The 22,027-nt window shown below is 37.6% G+C and overlaps 2 protein-coding genes across 5 annotated transcripts; one reads left to right on the forward strand and one right to left on the reverse strand.

Moving 5' to 3' along the window:
- The first annotated feature begins 171 nt into the window (after positions 1-171).
- LOC144653770 (vacuolar protein sorting-associated protein 45-like) lies at positions 172-15,942 on the forward strand. The gene is made up of 6 exons (XM_078513873.1): positions 172-335; positions 1,474-1,632; positions 8,893-9,003; positions 10,032-10,153; positions 10,832-10,963; positions 15,222-15,942. The coding sequence occupies exons 1-6, from the start codon at positions 201-203 to the stop codon at positions 15,328-15,330; spliced, it is 768 nt and encodes a 255-aa protein (XP_078369999.1). The 5' UTR covers positions 172-200; the 3' UTR covers positions 15,331-15,942.
- LOC144653746 (trace amine-associated receptor 7c-like) lies at positions 3,667-20,770 on the reverse strand. Of its 4 annotated transcripts, XM_078513848.1 has the most exons (3): positions 13,372-13,397; positions 12,633-12,711; positions 3,667-6,355 (listed from the first exon to the last, which is right to left on the reverse strand). In XM_078513848.1, exon 3 carries the CDS (start codon positions 6,061-6,063, stop codon positions 5,098-5,100), a length of 966 nt encoding a protein of 321 aa, XP_078369974.1. In that variant the 5' UTR covers positions 6,064-6,355; positions 12,633-12,711; positions 13,372-13,397; the 3' UTR covers positions 3,667-5,097. The 4 variants fall into 4 exon arrangements, with proteins under 4 accessions (XP_078369974.1, XP_078369989.1, XP_078369966.1 ...); XM_078513863.1 differs by lacking the exons at positions 12,633-12,711; positions 13,372-13,397 and adding an exon at positions 20,666-20,770; XM_078513840.1 differs by lacking the exons at positions 12,633-12,711; positions 13,372-13,397 and adding an exon at positions 19,773-19,850.
- Positions 20,771-22,027: the final 1,257 nt, after the last annotated feature.

Genomic DNA, 22,027 nt, shown 5'->3' on the forward strand with positions numbered 1-22,027 from the left:
CTTTATTATGCTATACAAGGTGGTTCTAACTTTTAAGTCTGTGGATAAAACCCTAGTTTGTGACCATTCAAATGAAAGGTATTGAGCAGTACTTTCTTGTAGTGCTGTTTGTTTTCAGTATTGTGCGACATTAAATTTGGGATTTGGGATGTTTTCCTTCCTAACAGGCGTTCGTGGAGAATTACCCTCAGTTCAAGAAGATGTCAGGAACAGTGTCTAAACATGTTACAATTGTGGGCGAGTTGTCTCGTCTGGTCACAGAAAAATCACTCTTGGACGTGTCCGAGGTTGAACAAGATCTCGCCTGTCAGAATGACCATTCGTCTGCTCTACAGGTTAGTATTAAAATTGTCACTGACGTCTTCCGTTTTCTTGGGAAACAACGATCGAAAATCTTTGCAGTGCAGTGAGCCAATCCGAACTTATGTAACCAGTGGAAGGCGCGCGTAAAACAATATTGTAATTGTGATGAAATACACGGGAAAACGTGTAGCCATTGAATTGCGCGGGAAAACGTGTAACCATTGAATTGCGCGGGAAAACGTGGAATCTGTGACGAGCGCGGGAAAACAGGAATCCGGTGAAAAACGCGGGAAAACGTGTAACTGGCAAGCACGGTCTAATGGTGGATTTCCACTGACGTGTAATTTTTTTTACGTGCGTGAAAAAAATTAGAGTCAAGGTGGATTTCCACTGACGCGTATAGTTTTACGTGCGTTTATGTGCGTGAGACAATGTATAAACGACTCGCGTGAACGTGTACGCAAGCCATTTATACATTGTCTCTAAATTTTTTCACCCACATAAACGCACGTAAAAAAATTACGCGTAAGTGGAAATCTAGCATAAACCACGCTTTAATTGGTCGAGTGGCATTGTCTATTTTATTGACTGGTTAGAGAACGTTTCCATGTGTTTTCATGTACCAATCACTTAGTCCAGTAAACTACCTTCCAAAATGACTGTTTTTAAAAATGTTTCTTGTGTGTATTCAAGGTTTTGTAAGCAATCGACTTTGTTAATTAAGTTGAGTTTGATAAAGATTAATTACCCAACGTAACGAATTTGAAAAGCTTATGCTTCGGGCGTCAATTTATGGTTAGCTAAGCCTTTCACTTGCCCACCGACGAAGCACGACATTTTCTTTGCAAACAGAAATCTGTTGCAACTTATCTTTCTCGCATGGGCGAGGGGCAAAGTTTTTCGCAGGTGCTGAAAACCGCTCTTATCGCTTGTGCATCATATGGGCCTATTGCATTAGTTGCTAAGAACATTTTTAAAGGGACTATGTCCCGGGGATTTCACAGTTTTTTGGTCAAAACTGTTTTGAAATAAGTGGTAGGCAACTTAACCCATAAAAAACATTATCTTTGAACATCTAATGCAAAAAATAACCTTAATTTACGGATATACATAGTGACAGTCCCTTTAAATTTATAAACTTCCATTTATTCAAACTTGTTCGTCCTTCAGAACATTCGTCGTCAACTGGCTAATGAGAACGTGTCTGAACTGGACATGATTAGGATGGTGTCCCTGTACGCGCTGCGGTACGAAAAACACAGCAGCAATGACGTGGGTGGCCTGTTGAACTTGTTGTCAAGAAGAGGAGTCAGTGAGCAATATAAGAAGGTGCGTAGTTTTTCAATAATGTTGTTCTCTAGTTCGTTTAGTGTGATCGTCTGGGTAAGAGTAATTCTGAAAAGAACTGTTGTTAATGACTGACATTTCGACAACCTGAGCGGAAGTCATCATCCGAGTCAAGTGAAAAGTTGTTGTCAGTCGATGATGTTATAAGTCTGGGCCCAGTTGTTCAAAGGGTGGATAACGCTATCCACCGGATAAGTCGCTATCAAGTGGATAACTGTCATACAAAATCTTCTTCGCTATCCACTGGATAGTGATTTACTATTTACTCGAATAAGCGCCGCGGCGCTTATTAAATTTTTCGCGTCTCAAGTGCGGCGCTTATTCGAGGGGGGCGCTTATTTGAGGGCGGCGCTTATTTAAAATTTGGACGCCACAAAGAATCTTATCTTATCTTTTACAGTTATTGAAAAGAGCGTCTCTTGAAGTGGCGCTAGCTGTCCTGGCAAAAGTTGGCGGCCTTTGCAGCATTTACAGAACTACGTATTGTTAGAGTGTTGAATAGAAAAACTAATGGAAGAGCGATAAAACAATCACTCATAACTGCAAAACATCGGTTTTGATGCAAAGAAATTTTCAAGCTTGTCTTAGAGTTGCTTTGTAGTCAAGTGCCGTTTAAGTTAAACAAAATTATTCAAATAAGCGCCGCATCGAGACTGCGGCGCTTATTCAGGGGCGGCGGTTATTCGGGGGCGGCGCTTATTCGAGTAAATACGGTATCCACCCTTTGAACAGCTGGGGCCTGATCCGTTGAAGCCGATTAGTCATTTTAGCCGTAATGTTATTGGCTAAAAGACTCGCTTTTCTCCTTTACTATTTTACCTGAAAGAAACAAGCTCTGATTTTGGCAGAAAACATCGTCCTGTTATCCAATAAGGAAGATTTATAACACGAACACTTTTAATGCACTCTGTTACAATATACATTGCATCTCTTAGAAACTCGTCATAAAGTAAGAATACTTTGCGATTAATTGCCTGATGATCTTGAAATTTCGGAGATCGGGAACTTGAAAAAAAGGAATTTTGAATGAAAGCGTAATTGAAAAGAAAGTAAAAACACTAGTACAAATACATGTTATCATACTCGCTTTTGTTATACAAAACTTCTACTCTATCTGGCTTTTTACAAATGTGCTTTTAACTGAGAATTAAACAGATTACATGTGTCCTCAGCACTGGACACAACAAATAAGGGTGACGACTTTTCGGTATAGCGTACATCAAGTCGCAAGTGAAAAGTTTCCATCGCTTGCCATACTTATAGCGACAAAGCTGGTCGTAGCTGGGAACGCTGTAATGAACAAAGGTCAAACCAACCACGCACACACTTAACCATACGACACGATGTGAACGAAGGTCAGCGGTTCGGATGGCATCTTGAGCCAATCGGCATTACACGACCTGACGTTCGGGTCGAGTTGGGTCCACCCGAAAACCGTCTCCATTGTCGAACATGTTCAATGGTCGTAACGACGAAACAACAAAAAAAAACTTTCTAGAAGTTGCAATTGCAAGACGTACCGTTCAGTTGTGCGAAAGAAAATTTGCGAGACGCTTGTGAACCGTGCGGTTGTGTTTATTCACCTTTTTCTTAAACCTGTTTGTGAAACTAGCTTTGTTTACTCAGATGGGTTTATACTGTAAATAATAGTTACTTGTCTCCTGAAAACCATTTAGTTTGCGAAAGGCTTCATTATAACGATGGTCAATAAATTAAAAAAAATATCGGTTTCTGGCCTGAAGCAAACGTGAAATAAGTTGAGTTCGATAAGCAATAATTAACTGGCTGGCGAACTAAGTGTTTCGTCATACCCCGACCAGAGGCGCAGAAAATACTGCTTGAAAATGGAAGCCTAATAATTTCTATTTCCCTAATGGGCCATGATTTGTGGTGCCATTGCCGGTAATCTTCGTTGTAAACACTCACTGAGCCTGAATCGTAAACGACGTCAGGCGCGCTTCGCATTTTTTAGAGGTTGGGAGGGGTGGGTGGGAGATGCAGTAGCGTAATAGTTGGCGCGCTGAACTTCGGATTGAGCGGTTCGGGTTCAAGCTCTGGCTGGGGACGTTGTGTTGTGTTTTTGTGCAAGACACTTTTCTTTCAGAGTGACTTTCTCCAACTAGGTGTGTGCGATGGACTAGCATCCCATTCTGACAGGGGAAAATAGAAATACTCCTTGTCGTTTAATGCTACGGAAACCGAGATTAGTTCGGTCCGCCGATATGAGTAACTAGAGGGGTGGGAATGTTTGATAACTGAGGTGCAATTCTGCTCTCCACCCCCTTCTCCCAGCCTAATTAAAGTTCGCCAATTTTCTTCTTTTCGAATGCTGCTTTGTTTACGAGAGCAAGCACGGAGGGCCAATGATCGAAACGCACTTTCTTTTATGAGTTTTGCTAATTGTTACGATGCCCATTTGTAAAATTGCAGTGTTCGACTGCGTGAAGCATATCCAGGAAAAAGACTTTTGGTTGTAATTATTGAAATGTTCAAGAAATCGACGGCTCTAGAAATCAAGATTCCACTAATTCTATCTTTTTGTTTAAATTATCGTATATACATTTTGTTAAACATTTTAAAATGAAAACTAGCGATATAATACATTTTGTTGACAAATATATCCTTATAAATGTCTGTTTCCTTTTGCTATATATTTCTACCAACTCCTAAAACAACTTGACTAAATGCATAAAATTAATAGTTTTTTTTTTGTTAAATCGTCCTTTGTTTTCTTTTGACATGTCATACATTATCTCCTCTTGGAGATTTTCTTTTTATCCGGGCACGAAGAAACGACCAAGCCACACTTTAGACTGACTAGAAAGGTGTTTAAACTGAATTAATGTAGTCCCTTAACCAAACATGTATTTATTAATATGTACAAAAACTGAAAACCTTATTGTTCTTGTCAGTTTATATACAACGAAGTCCTCAAATCGAGAAGGAAAAGTCAAGTGCGCTGAATATCTTGCATTAAAATCCTGTAATCTAATGTTAATCTCAGCTTTAAAGTTAATCTTGATGCAGAGTAATTTGAACAAATCGAATCCCGTTTAAAGGGACTGTGTTACGGTTGAATTAAGTCTATTTTATTAAGTTTTACCAAATACTTGCTTTGAAACTTAATGTTTGCAAGGAAATTACTTCTATGGATCTGAATGACAAACTTCGTTGCAACCAAACTGATGTGTCTACCTGGTGCTATAATTTAAAATTACAAGCAAACGAAATTAACTTTGAAAACTGTTCGGCCCAAGAATATTTCAAAAACCCATATCGCAATCCGTTTCAATCTTCTTCACTTTTAGCCATCCGTACCTTCTTTTGAATTGTTGTGTTATTAAATTGTTCCTTCGTTGTTTAAAGAGGTTATTTTCATATTTCACCGAATTTGTCGGTCATTTTCCTTGCCTACAAAATTTAGCTTAAATCCATGACACAGCCCCTTTAGACTCTTTGTGATCCACGAAGTCCGGTAGTAAAGGATTTCAATGCGTCTAAAAAGTCCTGTTTCATGAACGTGCACAGAAGTGGGTTGCATAACGCGGTCAAAAAACGAAAGAAAATGATGCTGGTCACTATTGCATTCATGGCTTTTGGCGATATGCTGTGGAGCCCTGCCATCTCCAGATCATCCATTATAGCCCACAGAAAATAGAAAAACAGGCCAAATATGAACACTGCGATCATTGCAATGAACAGCGAAGCGATCTTCTTTTCGTTCACCTTTCGTCTGCCGGCATTGACGCGGGACGCCGAGCGTGAGCGTCGAGACAGTTCACTGTGGATTTCATTGCTTTGTCTGCGAAGGTGAATGAAAAGTTTGGTGTAGATAGCGCCCATAAAGATCAGGGGTAGTATGACGAGGGCAGCCATGTGGAAAAAATCGTAGCCAAGCTCAATGCGAATCAATGTTTCGTCGTCCAGAACTGCCAGAATCCAGATGAGTTGTATCGTCGAAGCTAGCAGTGCAAATCCCCAGGCAAAAGCGAGTGCCCATTTGATTCTCTCCTCAGTCACGATTGAGGGATACTGTAGGAGCTTCGTTACTCTAATGTAGCGGTCGATTGATAAAAGAATGAGATGGCCCACGGACGAGAAAGCCAGGAAGCGATTCGATATATCCATGGCGATGCACACTTCGAGCTGCAACGTTGCGGAGCAAGCTATCACCATCGGCACCGCGAGCAGGCCTGTCAGAAGATCGCTGAATGCAAGGCTTGCGAGCATTGTGTTGGACGTGGTACGAAGACGTCTCCTTCGCCAGATCAGCAGTAAAACTAAGCTGTTTGCTATGACGATGAAAAACGAAAGCAACCCATAAAGAACGAACGCTCCCGTTTGGTCGCTCGTGAACGGCTCTTCCATGTCAAATTCGTCATCTGTGGCGTTGCTATCGTTGTTGTTATCCATCTTTTAGCAATTTTCGTGGGCTTTCTGGTAACCAGTTACTTGATTTATCTATTCGTGGCTAAGTTTAGCAGAGTTATTTTCTGTCTAGGGAGTTCGGTTCAAAATTTGTTCCGCGGTCAGTCTTTTTAGACACACCTCGCCGTGAAAGGCAAAAAAGGCCTTGTTGTTTACGATACCAATCTATTGTTGATGAACTCCTCTCAAGAAAGAAGGCAAATACCCTGAAGTCTTCCTTTGTGTTTGTCTGTCTGTCGGCTACTGATCTCTGTTGCAGCACAAAATGAATTCGTGTCTGAAAATAATCAGGCAAAAAGCAATTAGTATATGCTAAATTAAAAGGTTACTTAACGTTTGTCATAGCTCAAGTGACTAAAGGTTTGCAGCAAAAGCGTTTTTAATATGCCACTCAATATGTAAATGGAATTTTGAAAATTGAAAACTAAAACTTGCTCGTTTTTAAAAAGGTACCGACGGTTTTGCCTGAGTGCCGCTCTTTTTTACGGCAAAATATACATCCGCCGGCTTTGCTCTGTAAAAAAATACTTACAGAAACATTAACGACCCGAAAACGTGACTATTCCTTATTTTAATTTTTAATCCAGGTACTTAAATGTAATCATTTAGTTTTTAGGTCTTTTTTCCTTCAAACGACACTTTTAATTTCGCAGTTTGCTCGCTGCAAATGCCTTCCGGAAGTTTTAGTTGAAAGTTGAAGCGTCAGAATATCCGAATGTTGTAGACAAACTGAAAATTACTCAAATCGTACGAGTATTATAATTTCCCCTTTTGAATACGATATAATTTCCCCTTTTTGAATGTACTTACACACGTTTCTTCTAAACAAGTCCCGCAAATGTCCTTAGTAGTCTTTCATGTACATCAAATGGTGCAATTTTGTGCTGTTTTGAGCAAAACTATTTGTAGTTTCTTATCCGTGCGTTACATGTATTATCTTATCTTTGAAAGGATTTCAATGTAAACAGATATTTGCATCCTGCGAGTTTCAATAAAATGTGGCATTGTTTGTTCTCGAAGAATAGAAAAAAGCTAAATTGCTTTCAATTACAAACTTCCTCAGCTTTGTCAGTAATGACGCGCTTATAACACCCAAACAAAGCAACGGCCTTCGATCCTCAAAACATTGAATAGTGATTTTGTGAACGAAACTCTCGCCCGATTTTGCTGCCTCCAATTGGCTTCAATGTGGATTGTACTCAAAGCAATTGTTATCTTTAACACGACTTTTATGCAAACAGAATTTTTAAGTACTCATTAGGATGTTGTTTGCTTTTCGAGAATAGAAAATGTGAAATTACCTTCTTTGAAAAAAGAGTAGAATACAGCCTTGTTCGAAAGTGTGAAATTGTTTCTGGACATCAAAGCGAAACTAGGCGACACTGTGGTTTTGAAACTAGTTAATTTTCATGCAGATTTAGAACCGTTTTTATTATTTACTTTAGGCTAAAAATTTCACGAAATATTATTGTGTTTGTTTTGTGAAGTTTAATGTTCATAACATTCACTTGCAAAGATAAGCTAGGAAAAACTTAAAACTGAAGGAGAATGAAAAAACTAGTCTTGAAAAAAGGTGTTTAAAAATTGTAGAGTTCGGAAATCATTTGAAATCACGGCTGGTTTGAACTGATAGAGCCCATTAGATTGATGTTACTACGGACATCGGAAACGAAGCGTGCGTTGTCAATCATTCTGCACTTGAATGGTTTAAATATAGCAGAACGCATTTCCCTTAAAATCCAACTTCATCCGTATCTGGCGAAACTAGCGATAAATTTTGACATTTTGGCTTGTATTACTTTACATCTTTAAAAAAAGACGACAGGTTTTGTGTAGTTTGCTTGTGTACCTCCTATTTCACAGGAAGGATAACAGACGTCTGAACGCAGGTTAGGTTTTCTGTCAAGTGAACAGTTTGTGGATTGCAGACTGAATTATGAGTGTTCCATAAGTCGTCCAAGTGCTTAGTTTTGCCGATAAATTATAGAAATGCATGGTATATTGCTTTTAATATAATTTTCATACGATTTGCTGGTGCAAAAATCAACACCTATTAACCAATGAGATTGCGCATATCATCTTAAGTTATCTGTGTAAAAATATTGATATTGTTGTGTTTACAAGGCAAGCAGCAAAATGCAACCTGTCGCCTTCCCGGGTCGCCTAATCAAAAATCATAAAAGACAAACCATTTCGCAACATGAATGTGTAGTTTTGCTATCTACGAGCCAAAAGACAAAAAGAGTAACTCAAACGGTAAACCATATCAGGCCGACCTCTGTCGTTCACTAAAGCTGTGTAATTTTTTGTACTTAAGTCAACCAGCGATAATGTCTGGAAAAATTGGCGCACGGTAGAGTTGCGTAATAAATTATAAAGGGACATAATTAGAACATGCTTATGCCTAATTATGCCCCACCCCACCCCGCTTCCACCCCCACCCCTTAGAGGAAACGAAAACACCCCTTTTATGTGGTTTATTATTAATATTATTAGGGGAGCAGGGATGGCGCAGTGGTGAGAGCGCTCGCCTCCCACCAATGTGGCCCGGGTTCGATTCCCGGACCCGGCGTCATATGTGGGTTGAGTTTGTTGTTGGTTCTCGTCCTTGCTCCGAGGGTTTTTCTCCGGGTTCTCCGGTCTTCCTCCCTCCACAAAAACCAACATTTCCAAATTCCAATTCGATCGGGAATCCGAGGGCCACAGGTTTGTCAGTCGAAAGACTGTTATGTGCAACCCTCGTTAAACAAAGTTGATTTATTTATTATTTATTTAATATTATATATCCTTTTTTTTTTCCTTTGGATGCGTCAGCTGGTGACTGCTCTGGTCCAATATGGAGGCCGAAATGTCAGGAGCAGCGATCTCTTTGGACAAAACAAAACTCCACTTTCACTGACAAGAAGGTTCTTTAAGGGATTAAAGGTATGTTTAGCAAGAGTTCAGTGCTGGAAATAATTTTTCTTACTTAAAAGGACATGTGTCCTTCCAAACTTTTATTTTGAACGGACATATTAGAAAATTGGTCGGACATCAATTCGCATTTTAAATCAAACACATTGAATTTTCCAAGACACAGTCACGTAAGTTCTCGGACATCATGTCCGAAAATATTGTAAAATTGGCCGGACATTTTGGCATATTTGATCGGACAATGTCCGATGACCGACAGTAATTTCCAGCACTGAGAGTTAATTTCTAAATGCCCATATAGATTTAAACTGTTGTTATTTTTACTAGATGTAGCGCAGTTGTGTCAGTGTATTTAAGTATATCGTTAAAAGGGCCTTGTCAAGGATTTCAACAGATTTTTGAGCTGCCAAAATTTATATTCGTGTCATAGGGAAACAAAAAATAATGGTCCATTTTTATTAACAATTGCTATATTAGAGCACTGAAACTGTTAACAAGCGTCTTTGGCTGCGGATGGCTCGGACAGAAATGGATTGCAACTTGAACTAAGATTTTCGTGTTGTTTCCGCGCGTCTTCAAAACATCAATATTTATAGCCGAAGTTTGATTTTCATCCGCAAATTAAGATTATATCTTTCTTTAGATGTTCAAAGACAATGTTTTTCGTGGGTTAAGCTGCCTTCCACTAATTTCAGAACAGTTTACACTAAAAATGTGCGAAATCCAGTGACGTAAAACCTTTTATCCCAATGCCTATTTCTTTTCAAGATCTTTTGTAGGTGGAAGGGTTTTAATACGAAGACAGGCTTATTATAAATATTCGGAGTTTGGGGCGGGGTGGGGGGGGGGGGGGGTTATTTTTATACACAGAAAACCGAATCAAACAAGAGCCTCGTATTTTCAGGTTTTTGTTAATATACTTAATTATTAGTATCTGCCATTTGTCAAGTAAAATCAAACCATGATTTTTGGGTTTATTTAATTTTAAAGTGGTTTAAGGTTGAAACCAGACATGATATTTAGTATTCTTGTATTTTCAGGGAGTTGAAAACATATACACTCAACACACGCCACTTTTGTCCGAAACACTGGACAGCCTGGCCAAAGGAAAATTAAGAGATACCCATTTTCCATACATCGGTTCGACAGTGCTTCGCGACAGGTAACTTAAAACAGCGTTTAACCCTCGCAGCCCTAAGAGTGTTCTGCCTTAACTTTTTCCTAATCACAACAGTGCACATTTTTGAATACATCTTGTGAGAATTTAGGAGGTGATCGACACATCTATTGTCTTTATACATGTATGTTAGTAAATTATTTCAACTAGTCACAGCAAAAGCATGGAAATCGGACGGGAGAATTTATTTGAGATAGTGGGACTCGATTAGCTCAGTAGACAGTTGGAGTGTTTTTGCGTCAGTGCTTTCGGAAGATATCATATGTTTGCTTACATGAGTCTTGAACGGTGCCGCAGTAAATTTTCTAGCGCGAAATTTGAACCAACAGAGCAATTTGCTTTGCAGAGCTTTATAATGATTTAGGAAACCCGTTTAACGCCCTCCAGCCAATCAAAGAGAAGACGACGACGCCTTAGCCAATGAAATGCAGAACCCAATCTAAGGGTGGTATGGATCGCGACCACTATCGGATTCATGTAGTACTGCACTTCACGGAAGCCATCACGATAGGCTTGGTTTGTAAAGTTTGGACCAGCAAATAACACTTAAATTCGCTTCAGTTGTATATATAGTAGGAGTTTAAAGTATCATTGGCATGCCGTTAGGGTAAAATTTACGCTGATTCCTTTAACGTTTTGTATTTAATGTGTTTTCATTTGAAGGCCTCAAGAAATTATTGTGTTTATGGTTGGAGGCGCAACGTACGAAGAAGCGTATGCGGTTTACAACTTAAACAAGAGCCTGCCCGGAGTGAAAATTGTTCTTGGCGGCACTACAATTCATAACTGCAAGAGGTAAGCGTTGGCTTGCTTTTATCCATTTTTTTTTATTAAACAACACTTGACAAATGTGTTTGTGTTTGTGTTTGATTTCTTTTGTCGTGGATAGTTGTTATTTACAAGTGCAGTGTAACTTGCCAGGCTTACTGGACGTTAGAAACTTTCCCGCCATTTTGCAGCGCGCGGGGGGAGATTAACTGTGATTGGACAATTTAAAAGAAAAGTCGCACGCAGATTGGTTACATTTTGTACTGTGTTTTGAGTGGGAAAGGTTTTCTGGTTTTTTTTTAGACGGTTTTGTGACCATATCGAAAGTTCTGATTAATTCATTTACAGCTCCATGTAAAGAAATCTACAACTAAAACTGGCATATTTCTAGAAACCTCAAAGCTATTTATCTATAAATGGATTCTAACTTTAATAGGTTAGTAAGTTCGCGTCTAAAACAAATTACACAACGTATTTTTAAAAAAGCTTAAATTTTATCCTTTTCAACGGGGTTTTTAGTATAACTTGCTTTGTCAAACGTAAAACTAAAGTGAACAGACGCGTCCTTTTTTCTCCGTGTTGAGCAAAGCAAAGTTTATAATTTCATTTATAAAGAAGCCAATTATGGAAAAAAATTCTAATTGCCCTCAATCTGTTTTTCTGAAAATGTATACACAAGAGTGTTTGCGAGCTTTTTTTTCTTAAGATAAGGGTTATAGTTTTTTTTCTCTTTTTTGGCACAAGGTTAGAGTTAGAAACACTTGTGAACTCTTAACAGCTGCCGAAACACTCGTGTATGGCTTTTGTGTTTGCAAAGCAACGAGCATTTCTCGTTTCTCCCGAAAATGTGTTCTCCTTCTTTTTTTGTCCCTTGTTTGTTTGGACTTTGAACTAGTTATGGTAATCTTCCATATTTTTTTTCTTAAAGGACAGACCTACTAAACCACAAATTGTATTATGCGATGTGCAGAGTACATATTTGATCAGTTGTTTCAGAGCTTACTTGCCTGTTCATACATAAATCACCAAACCTGAATGCTTTTGAACATAAAGAAAAATATAATTTTTAAACAAAGATCTCTTTCACGTGCAGAACAAGACGGCAACATTTTCAAAAGAACACAAAATATTAATATCAATTCAAATTTGCCTAAGCCTTCATATTTAGTTCGTTAAATAAAAAGGAAATGAAAAAATTAGAAAGGCGGGGTTCCTTCAGTTAAATGTTTGGAATATATCAGGCTGGGTTTACTGAAACTTTTCGGAAAAGAAATCTTCGAAACGGATACCTTCACTCAAATGTTCTATAAAAAAATAATAATGAAAAAAATCCAAAAATTCGGAGCAGGTCTTAGTGGACACGGTACTTCCATAATCACCGAGAAATGAGTACTTTTGCATATGAATACTGTAATATTTGTTTGAAATGGCGCCAGATATGTGGATCGTAATGAGTGCTTCCTTTTCTTTAAAAGGTAACGTCGCTCAGTTGTTCACGTAGAGTTGATAGTTTTTGATAACTCATTCATGCGCGCACGTGCAATCATGGGACCTTAAACTGGGTTTGGTTTGAAATAGAAAGGCGAACTTGTAATGGCTTCTCGTTCAATCCCTCGTTTTCATACATTCTTCCTTGCTTACTTTAATTTATAAAAAGCCTGATATGAAGTTAGTGATGGAAATCAGAGAGGCTAACCTTGAAAAGTTGACCGTTGTACCAAAATTTTCCTCGTCTTTTTTCACTCCGACTCTCTTCATAAAATACTCGCAATGTACTAAGACAACAAAAAACAGACTGTAAATATATAGGTGACATTAGTGACGTATTTACCGCGCACATCAAAGTATTCTTTTTTGTTATCGGACCCGTCATATGCCGGAAAGCGATGGCACAACTGTCATGTGTCGTAGATTTTAAATTGTGTTTAAATCAATAGAATCTAAAAGGACTTCCATGCTCCTTCCGCTCTCTAGCTGTGTAACAATTTTTCACTTGCGTTCGGATCTCATAAACGAAATTGCTTTTCCTCAGACACTTAGATGCATTTAGTTTTAGAAGTGCTGAATTTGAATAAGAAAGAATAGCGAGTCACGTTTTGTGAGTGTGACTCGTGTGTTATTTCATGTTCTAGTAAATATATTTTTTCTTGATAGAGCATTTTCTAAATATGTAGATGGTGTATCTTCGTTCCTCATTCAGCCAAAAAAAAGGAAAGAAAAACGTAATCTGAAAGGAATGCCTCTCCTCTCATTTATTTTTCAATCTAAATTGTCGTAAGGCGATTCAATTCTACCTTCATTTGAAGAAACCATTAGGAGTTAAAAGTGGTATTGCCATTTTTGTTTAAAAAGTCTGCACGGCGAAAGATAAAGAGAACAGCCAGCTATCTTTCAAGCTAAATTGTTGCTGCGGAGACGATTATTTCTCTACTTACACCTGTGGAAGCTTTTATGAATTGAAATTGTGTATCGCGACGCCTCAAAACTCGAATTCCTCATACTGACTACAGTATATTTCTTCTAATATCTCCTAGTTGATGAATTTCTATATTCTCATCATATATCTGCTTAGGAATATATTGCTTTTGTAATGAGAATAGAGACATTGATGTTGGTGTCTTCTTGGTTAGCCTGCGCGCAGACGTTGCCATGTTTTTCATTTGTTTTGAGAGTTAATCTTGTAAATAAAGAGGAAATGTCAAAGTAATTTAGGTTTTAATTTGTGCCTTCCGCTAAAGCTTTGTAAGCAACGCTTTGTGCTTGTGTTTATACCACATAAATGGAGTTAATCTTCATTTTATACTTGGAAAACATGCGATTTTAAACGTGTTGAATTTGAATAAAAAACCGAGTCACAGATTTGTAAAGTGTGGTTCGTGTTCACTTGCATGTATCACATATCTTCGTTCGTTCGAGAAAGTAAAGAGTAAAAACCAGGGTTGTTTTACGATATGACAATCAAAATATCTTTTTCCTCATTTAGCAAAAACGCTAGTGTGTAGAAAAATTAGTGAAAATGGATAAAAAAATGTTTCCCTTTAGTGGAGAAAGAAGTCTCACGGTTCTGGAAACCTTTTTGTTACTTCAATACAGTTTTCCCCAGTTGATGTTTTTCTATTTTCTCCTTACCTATGTCTGTGACAATATGTTAATATTTTTTTAGAGAACTTACGATTTGATAATTTTGAAAAATTATTAAAATGGTCAATTCTAGTTTTGTCCTTTATTTTTCTCTTCAAAGTACTCTTGCGCAGTGTTTTTCATTTGTTTTGGTAATTAACATGTAAATTTGAGGATTTATCATGTCAACAAAAAGGCCAAATGTCAAAAGAAGTTAGGACTTGATTTAGATTGTGCAAATGTTGCGAGAGAGCAATTATAAGCCTAATTAGAAAATGGATTCATTATGAGTTGTGTGTGTTTTAGACGCCGGATGAATAGAAGGGTCAAACTGTTCAATGTAAATATAAAGCGCATTTAGGAAATTGCATGAAACTTAAAATGAGGTCACGAAGGTGATATTTTTGCTTTTTGTTGATTTTTTCTAGCCTTTCTTTTTGTTCGACGTTCACCTTGGCAGCGTGCACAATGGAACAAAACCAAATAAAAATACTCAGAATGTAAACATATCTAAAATTAACGCAAATTTCCAACAGAAATTTGACTTTTTTTTGTTCAAAAGAAATCATAATTCCTTGTGTCACGTGAAATTTATCACGTGATGTTGACAAATATGGAAAGCCTTTTCACTTAAAGGGACTGTGTCACGGCTGAGTTAAGTTTATTTCATAAAGTTTCGACAAATACTCGGAATGAAACTTAATGTTTGCAAAAAAATTGCTTTTTTGGATCTATAAATGACAAAATCATAGCTTTATTGCAACCAAATATGTTTTCCGCGCGTTATAATTTCAAGTTACAAACAAACGAGATTAACTTTGAAAACTGTTCAGCCCAACAACATTAAAAACCCATATCGCAGTCCGTTTCAATTCTCGTCACTTTTGGCCATCCGTACCTTCTTTTGTATTTATTGTATCACTGAAATGTCCCTTCATTATTTGAAGAGGTTTTTTTTTATAGTGTGCCGAATTTGATTGTCATTTCCCATGCCTCAATTTGGCTAAAACCGTGACACAGTCCCTTTAATTGACATTTAAAAAACGCAACATGTGCCTTTTCTAGCACTTTTATAACATTCTTGAAACTTACTGCTTGCTGATAAAACTGATAACTGATGATAATTTGATAAAGTCTAACAAATTTCCTTTTTATTCTTTCGCAGTTTCTTAGACGAAGTTATTCATTCCACTGGCCAAGGGGCGGCATCTAGAGCCCGGGCTTCCTCGGGCGGAGCACATTACAGATCGTCTTACACGTCATCGTTTTTCTGAGCTACATCGATAGTAATTTACAAGGCTATTATTAGGAATTTTCTGCTTAGGAAATCAACCACGACTGCAACCAGAACGACGCCGCACAGTAGGTTTATCGAGCAGTAGAATGATAGCCGTCCTCTACAACCAAATTCTGTTTAATTTATGTTGAGCACAAAGGTACGGCCGGCAAAATTGTTGCGCTTTCTTGAGTGGCTCTAGAAGTTCTTAAGTAAAAAATAAATTCATCTCGTTTTGTTTTTCACGTCCTTGGCGTCGCTGTTGTGGTTGCTTTTATAACTCCCACCATCTCTAAAGTTAAGTACAAAGCGTACACAACGAAATAGATCCATATGAAGAAATTCTTAATGTTTTCAGTAAGATTAAAATTTTGAACAATAATCCAATAAATAGTTTAAAGTTGTTCTTTCATGCTGGTATTTGTTAGGAGAGAGAATGGATTCCATGCAGTTGAAACTGATCGTTACCACATTCTTACAATCCAGCTTTCGAAAAAATGTGGCGGTTGTACATTTCACCACAAAACCTTGCGAACCTAACACAGCCAATAGAGCACAAAAAAAAAAAAACATTTCTGCGAACTTCGTCCATGTACTAACAACATTCTTCGTGCAGGGTTTGAAGTTTTTAGTTTCTGTGCGTTTTTACGAGCGTTTTTAGCTTTTTGCGCGCTAGGAACTATAAGTAAATGTACGTTTTCGCGTTGGACCGCTGTAGCAATTAGCATTCAGTTAGTTTCCCGTACATTGAACTTTTTGCGGACGCTTTTGTCTCCTGACTGGAATAGTGACGCGCAGAAAAATTAAAAGTTGTCGAATAAGAGCACCTTGAACACCTGAAATGAAAACACATATGCACAGTAAAACAAAGAAAGAAACTTAGCTCCAAGCCGAAAGTGTTAATTTCTACTTACTGCTTATAAGCATACATTTCTTTTAATGTTAAGTAAAAAAAAGTTAGCGATGCAGCAATTTTAGACATCATGCGTCTCTAATTGAGGATGTCTTAGTTGCGCCAAATGTCTGGACGAAAATGTGTTGATGTTGTATAAAAATAAACTTCAGTACTTTATACATTATGTAACTTTGAGATTAAAGATTGAAATACCATCACAAGTGTGCTTTTGTTCAATGCCATACACTGATAACTTTTACGCCGGTTATCGGAGAAGTGATATATATAATGGAACAGAATAAAATGGCTTGCACGAGACACGCGAGAGCGATGTCTTTTCGATGCCAAACATTTTCGTCTCCAGATGGATGCCAAAACTCCCACACTTATGACGTAATAACCCCCGACTGCTGTCTGATCGCTTGTTTATTTTGAGCGAAAATTCTAAGCTAAGCAACAACAACTAATACCTCGAGAGGGGGTACAATTAAACGTCCATCTCGTAAAATAATTTCTTGTCCGTCGATTCTTGTACTTGTTAATTAATTAGTTTTGAGCGCTTTCGGGCCACTGGTTTATCGTTCACAAAAAAAAACTCATTGCCCACGCTTTATTGCAATAGAAAGCGAAATATTTCTTGAAATCGCCAAATTAAAAAGTCTTGGCGAGACCATATGCCCTTCCCACGGTTTAATTGTTTTCCATGCTACTGTGATAATTACGATCATTTTCAGTACTTTTTATTAGAATTTTTAAAAATCCAAAAGTTTGGTAATACTGCCTTCGAGTGAAAAGATGTAAAAATAAAAGAAAAAAAAGTAAACGTGAATCACGCTTTATTGGCTTTGGTCGTATTTTGATTGGCTCTATGTGAAATGACAGCCAATAGCATTCGATAATTCATTTTAGCCCTCTCAATTATCCGGCTTTCAAGCAGTCCAAACCTTAGAAAAAACATATTACCTTCTAGTGGAAAAAGAGCTATACCGATGCAATGAGGAAGAGTACGCTATCTAAGGCGGGAATTCACCTGAAGGCCGTTTTTCTCCATGGGTTTAACATGGGTTTAACGGAAATATCTCGTTCGTGTCCAAGGAATCTAAAAACCCTTCACTCATATCTTTTGCGGTGTTTGTAACTTTTTGGGGTAATGTTGGGGGATGTTTTGTAGGAGATAGTTTTTCTTAAAGAATTAGTACAATTTAGAGAAATAAGAAATATTGGAGATTTAATGTGATTTTAAAATTAGAATTTGAAGTTAAAAATTAGTAGACGGACACCAGACAGTCTCCTGACAACCTGGAGTGCTCTTGCGTGAGGTCCAACTGTCTGGTGGTGTTTCAATTTTTTTTTTATTCAATCCCTTTTTGAACCTTAAAAAATTTCATTCAAACTCAGGTAGAACCCCACCTTATATATATTTGTCACATAAACATTGGACAATTTTCCTCGTCACACGAGCAAAAAAGAGAAAATTGTCACCAAAAAATTACTCGTGTAAACTGGCCTTTTAATTGGCCGGCTGTAAAGTGAAATGTTGATGGTCTAACGTTGGAGATGTCAACTGTGAGGGCGGACATGTATGAAGTAGCTCAAGGCTCAAACATTTTCCCCAGTCAATATTTTGTGAGCAAATTAAAGTTTGTGAGATAAGATGACAATTGTTTGAACGATGTGAGACAGCAGAGGTCGGCATCAGTTTTTCATTTTTAAAAGTACTAAAAATAGCTTACGACAAGAGATCATGGTCTGAGTCAAGAGTTTTTTCTTGTACAGAGCGAAAAACTAGATTATGCTGAATAGTTTGTGCAGCAAAGGGAAAGAGAAAAACAAATTTGCGAATTAAATTAATGGCACCACTCACAGTTATCTACACAAGATCGAAAACGGGAAAATTTGTTGTTTGGTAAATATAACGCATCAGGTTTTTACGAACAGCCTTTTTTCATCTGGCAGGAAAAAGCAAAATAGTGAAAACTGAATTTATAATACTTAACTGATCTAGTCAAGTTAGATGGGCAATACTTATTCAAAGCCATCGATAACAAAATCCACCTGACCATTTAACTATAGTTTAAATTAAGCTTACCACGGCTCAAAAGAATGGCTGAATAACTAACGAAGACTGGATATCGGCTCGCAAATAAAATGCACAAAAGCACCGACAAAAGAAAATTAAATGAGAAGGAAACGACATTTTAAAGTATATAACCTACCTCAGCCAGGAGAATAGTAAATATTTTATGATTAGATATACGGACACAAACGAGTAGCACCGAGGCGAAAGCGACGGCTTGAGAAATGAACCAGGCCCGGACCAAATCTAATTTTATGTAGGCAGGGTTGCTTGGTAACACTGATAACGTCAGCCGAGTCGAACCGACGTGACTTTTCTAATGACATGAAAGGCTGTTTCGCAATATGGCCAAGCAGTAAAAGGCTTAGGATAAGCGAAATCAAAACTATCAACTGCAACAACAGATAAACAACAAGCTGAGAAAATTGTCGCAAGGCAGAGGCCAGAGTTAATTTATTCTTAAAGGTCACTAGATCGTAGCGTGTTTGAGAGTGTTCGAGAGTCGAAAATCAGTTACAGAACAGCTCTCAGTTTTAAAGGAGAACACTAATTTAAAGTTTATTACTTTTCACAAGTTTTGCTATCCATATGCGGAAGATATGTGTTTCCAGATGCCGCAAGTACGAAGAACAAAATTTGTGCATTGTAAATTTTAATATACAGTATTGTACATGTAAAGTAGTAGAGTGTCCCCAATTAGCTTCTGTTAGCTAAATACTCACCCAGACATTTCAATGAAGTTATTATAGAATGTGAAATGAACCAGGTTTGTTTACTCGTGCAAATTTTTGCTAAAAGGAAAATATCGTAAGAACTGAAATTCAATTTAAAGAATTACTAGTTCGCTCCTGTCTGTGAGCTATAGTAACCCATTTCAAGTTCTGATGGAAGGAATTTTAGCTTTAAGTTGTAGAAATATATGAAACTTAGTAAAACGTAGTTCAATTGAGAACAAAGAACCTTGAAGGTGTCAACCCTCGCGAGCGAATTTAGTTTTTTTTTAATGAGGCAAGCGAGTCTTTAGTTATCATTTAATATGCGCGCTCGGACTAAGAAGTGCGAACAAATCTGTAACACAATTAAATAGTTCGTCTCAGCAAAATTAGTTATCTCGCACTTTCGCAGCTGAAAACACCTCTAACAGAAAGCAATAAGTTTTAAAATATAAAACAGATTTTAAGCTACCTATACAATGAATATATTTTCTTAAATGTTCGTGTTTCCTAAGTTATAAAATATAAGTTTACAACAGTGGTTAGCCAACAGTTGTAGCGCGAGTTCACACTCACAAATACAAAGCCATCGATAAACTTAAAAAAAAGAGAGATTATAGTTTTCCTCAGCTAAAAAAAAAAATGGCTGAATAACTAACGAAGACTGGATATCGGCTTTTAAATAAAATGCGCGAAGCACTGACAAAAGCAAAACTAAATGAAAAGCAAATGAAAATTAAAAGTATATAACCCACCTTAGCCAGGAGAATAGTAATATTTTATGTCGGTTTAGATAAACTGACACAAACGAGTAGCAACGAGGCGAAAGTGACGGCTTGAGAAATGAACCAGGACGCCCCTTTATTCTAGTTTTATGTAGGCAGGGTTGCTTGGCAACGCTCAAAACGTAAGCAGCGACGTCGAACCGACGTGACTCTTCTAATGACATCAAAGGCTGTTTCACAATATGGCCATGCAGAAAAAGGCGTGGGATAAGCAAAATAAAAACTATCAACTGCAACTTACAGCAGATAAACAAGAAGGTGACTGAAAATAGCGACCTGGGGCCATTTAAAAGGAATGGGAATAGTAAACACTCGAATTACAGGAAGTTTGCATGAGAAATAATTTCAAATAAGTTCTTTCTTGAAACGTTATAGAGAAAAATCGTACATGTTTCAAACGCACAATTCGCAACAATTTGTTATACATTCATGCAGTTACACATAACGGTAATTGCCGTTTGAGGAAGTACTGTTAAAAGCAACTTGTTCTAAGCCCTGTTTCCGGATGAATATAAAATAACTTGATAAAGGCCCTTTTTAGCATAAGTATAATTTTAGGCCCTTTTAGTAGAAATTACTTAGTATATTGTTTTTAACGTAATATTCCAAGAAACATAATCGTACGTAGTGTTGTAATATCTTAAAAAATAACCTAAGTTCGTTAATGTACTGATGCAGTCGAAATTCTGTCAGTATAAAGATATTTCGTTACTTTCTTGAAAATTCAGGGTCTAATTTCAGGAACCTTAAAAGCGTCCGGTTTTAACTGATGAAACCTTTTAAACGTGATACCAAAAAGTTTTCTTTTTAACTTTCGTAGAATCAATTAACAAGGAAATGACTTCTGGTTGATGGCAACTTACGGAAATATCGTAATAAACCACTCTGATCGACCTAAGTTATGAACCATGAGGCCGGTAAATACTTGCGAATATTCCTAAAAAAAATCATTTAACTGGTACGTCTCCGAGGATGAATGAATGAATGGATAACTTTATTTTTCGATGTACGGTATAACCGCTTTAGGTTACAGGATATTACAGTGATATTGTGCAACAGCCGGAAATTATGTTGCATAAATAGTAGTCAAGGTCACAATTAAAGTGCGAAAATAGACTAATAGAACATACACGTAAGAGTCCGAGAGCCTAGAGGCAGTTAGTACAGCCTAGAGAAAGCTAGAAAAAATTAGATAAAGCTAGAAAAATAAAAATAAAAAACTAGAAAAATAAGTCCGTAAAGAAGATGTTATTCGCGACATTTTCCCCGCCGTTTCTGAGTTTTCCTCGCCTCGGTAAGTGCCCTTACTTGGGTGTCCAAACCATTTCTCGGAGCAGAAGAGAGAGGCTGCTTTTAAAGTGTTTCTTCAAACGCGCCTTGTAACCTACTGTATCACGTTTCAAACTAGTTTGCATAACTTGCGTATAATGAAAAAAAAGGTGAACATGAAATATCCTTGTTTACAGTTCATTTTCCTTGTTTTTAACTTCATGAAGATACAAGACCTATATAGGTCCGGTAAACTTACGTGCTATTTTTCTCGTAAAAAAGTTTTATGCAACACCCCCATTTCTTTTGTGTAAATGACACTTAAGTGCACACTTACGAAAATCGTTAGTGAAGTAACTTATGTGTACTGCGTAAGTGGACCACTTAAATGATTTAATGCAACTCACTTAAGTTACGAGTACACCTACGTACACCCGTAAGTGTTACGGGTGTTTTATGCAACCGGGCCCTTGTTCCCCTACAGGTCGGTTCTCTTAACATCCTGAGAAACAAAAAATGATGTTCAAATCACATACAAAAATAATGAATTACGAACACTAGGCTTTACAGTTGAAGAAGTTGGCTGAATTAAAACGAGATACCGGCCAAAGTCTATTTGTCCATCGAAGCTCGATATAGCCTGCGAGCAGGCTCCCCTTGCGGCACGCGCGAATATACCTTGGGGCACTCGCAACTGGTGAGCGAAGCGGTACAGCGAGGGTGAGACTGGTGGAGAGGTGAGCCTGCACGCAGGCTAGGTTCTGGGACTCAGTCGTCATTCAAATGTTCTACGAACAGAGTCACAATCAAGCCTGTTATTCGCAATCTTCAAAACCTCGTCGTGAATTCAGACTCTGTTGACCTTGTATCATCAAGGAAGATTATGTTCGTTGAAAGCGGGATGGCGAAAGGTCCTGTCTTGCAATTCTGGACAACGCTTGGCAAATTCTACAGTG

This window comes from Oculina patagonica, chromosome 1, assembly GCF_052425735.1.
Source record: "Oculina patagonica isolate OP01 chromosome 1, crgOcupat, whole genome shotgun sequence".
Lineage (NCBI taxonomy): Eukaryota > Metazoa > Cnidaria > Anthozoa > Scleractinia > Oculinidae > Oculina > Oculina patagonica.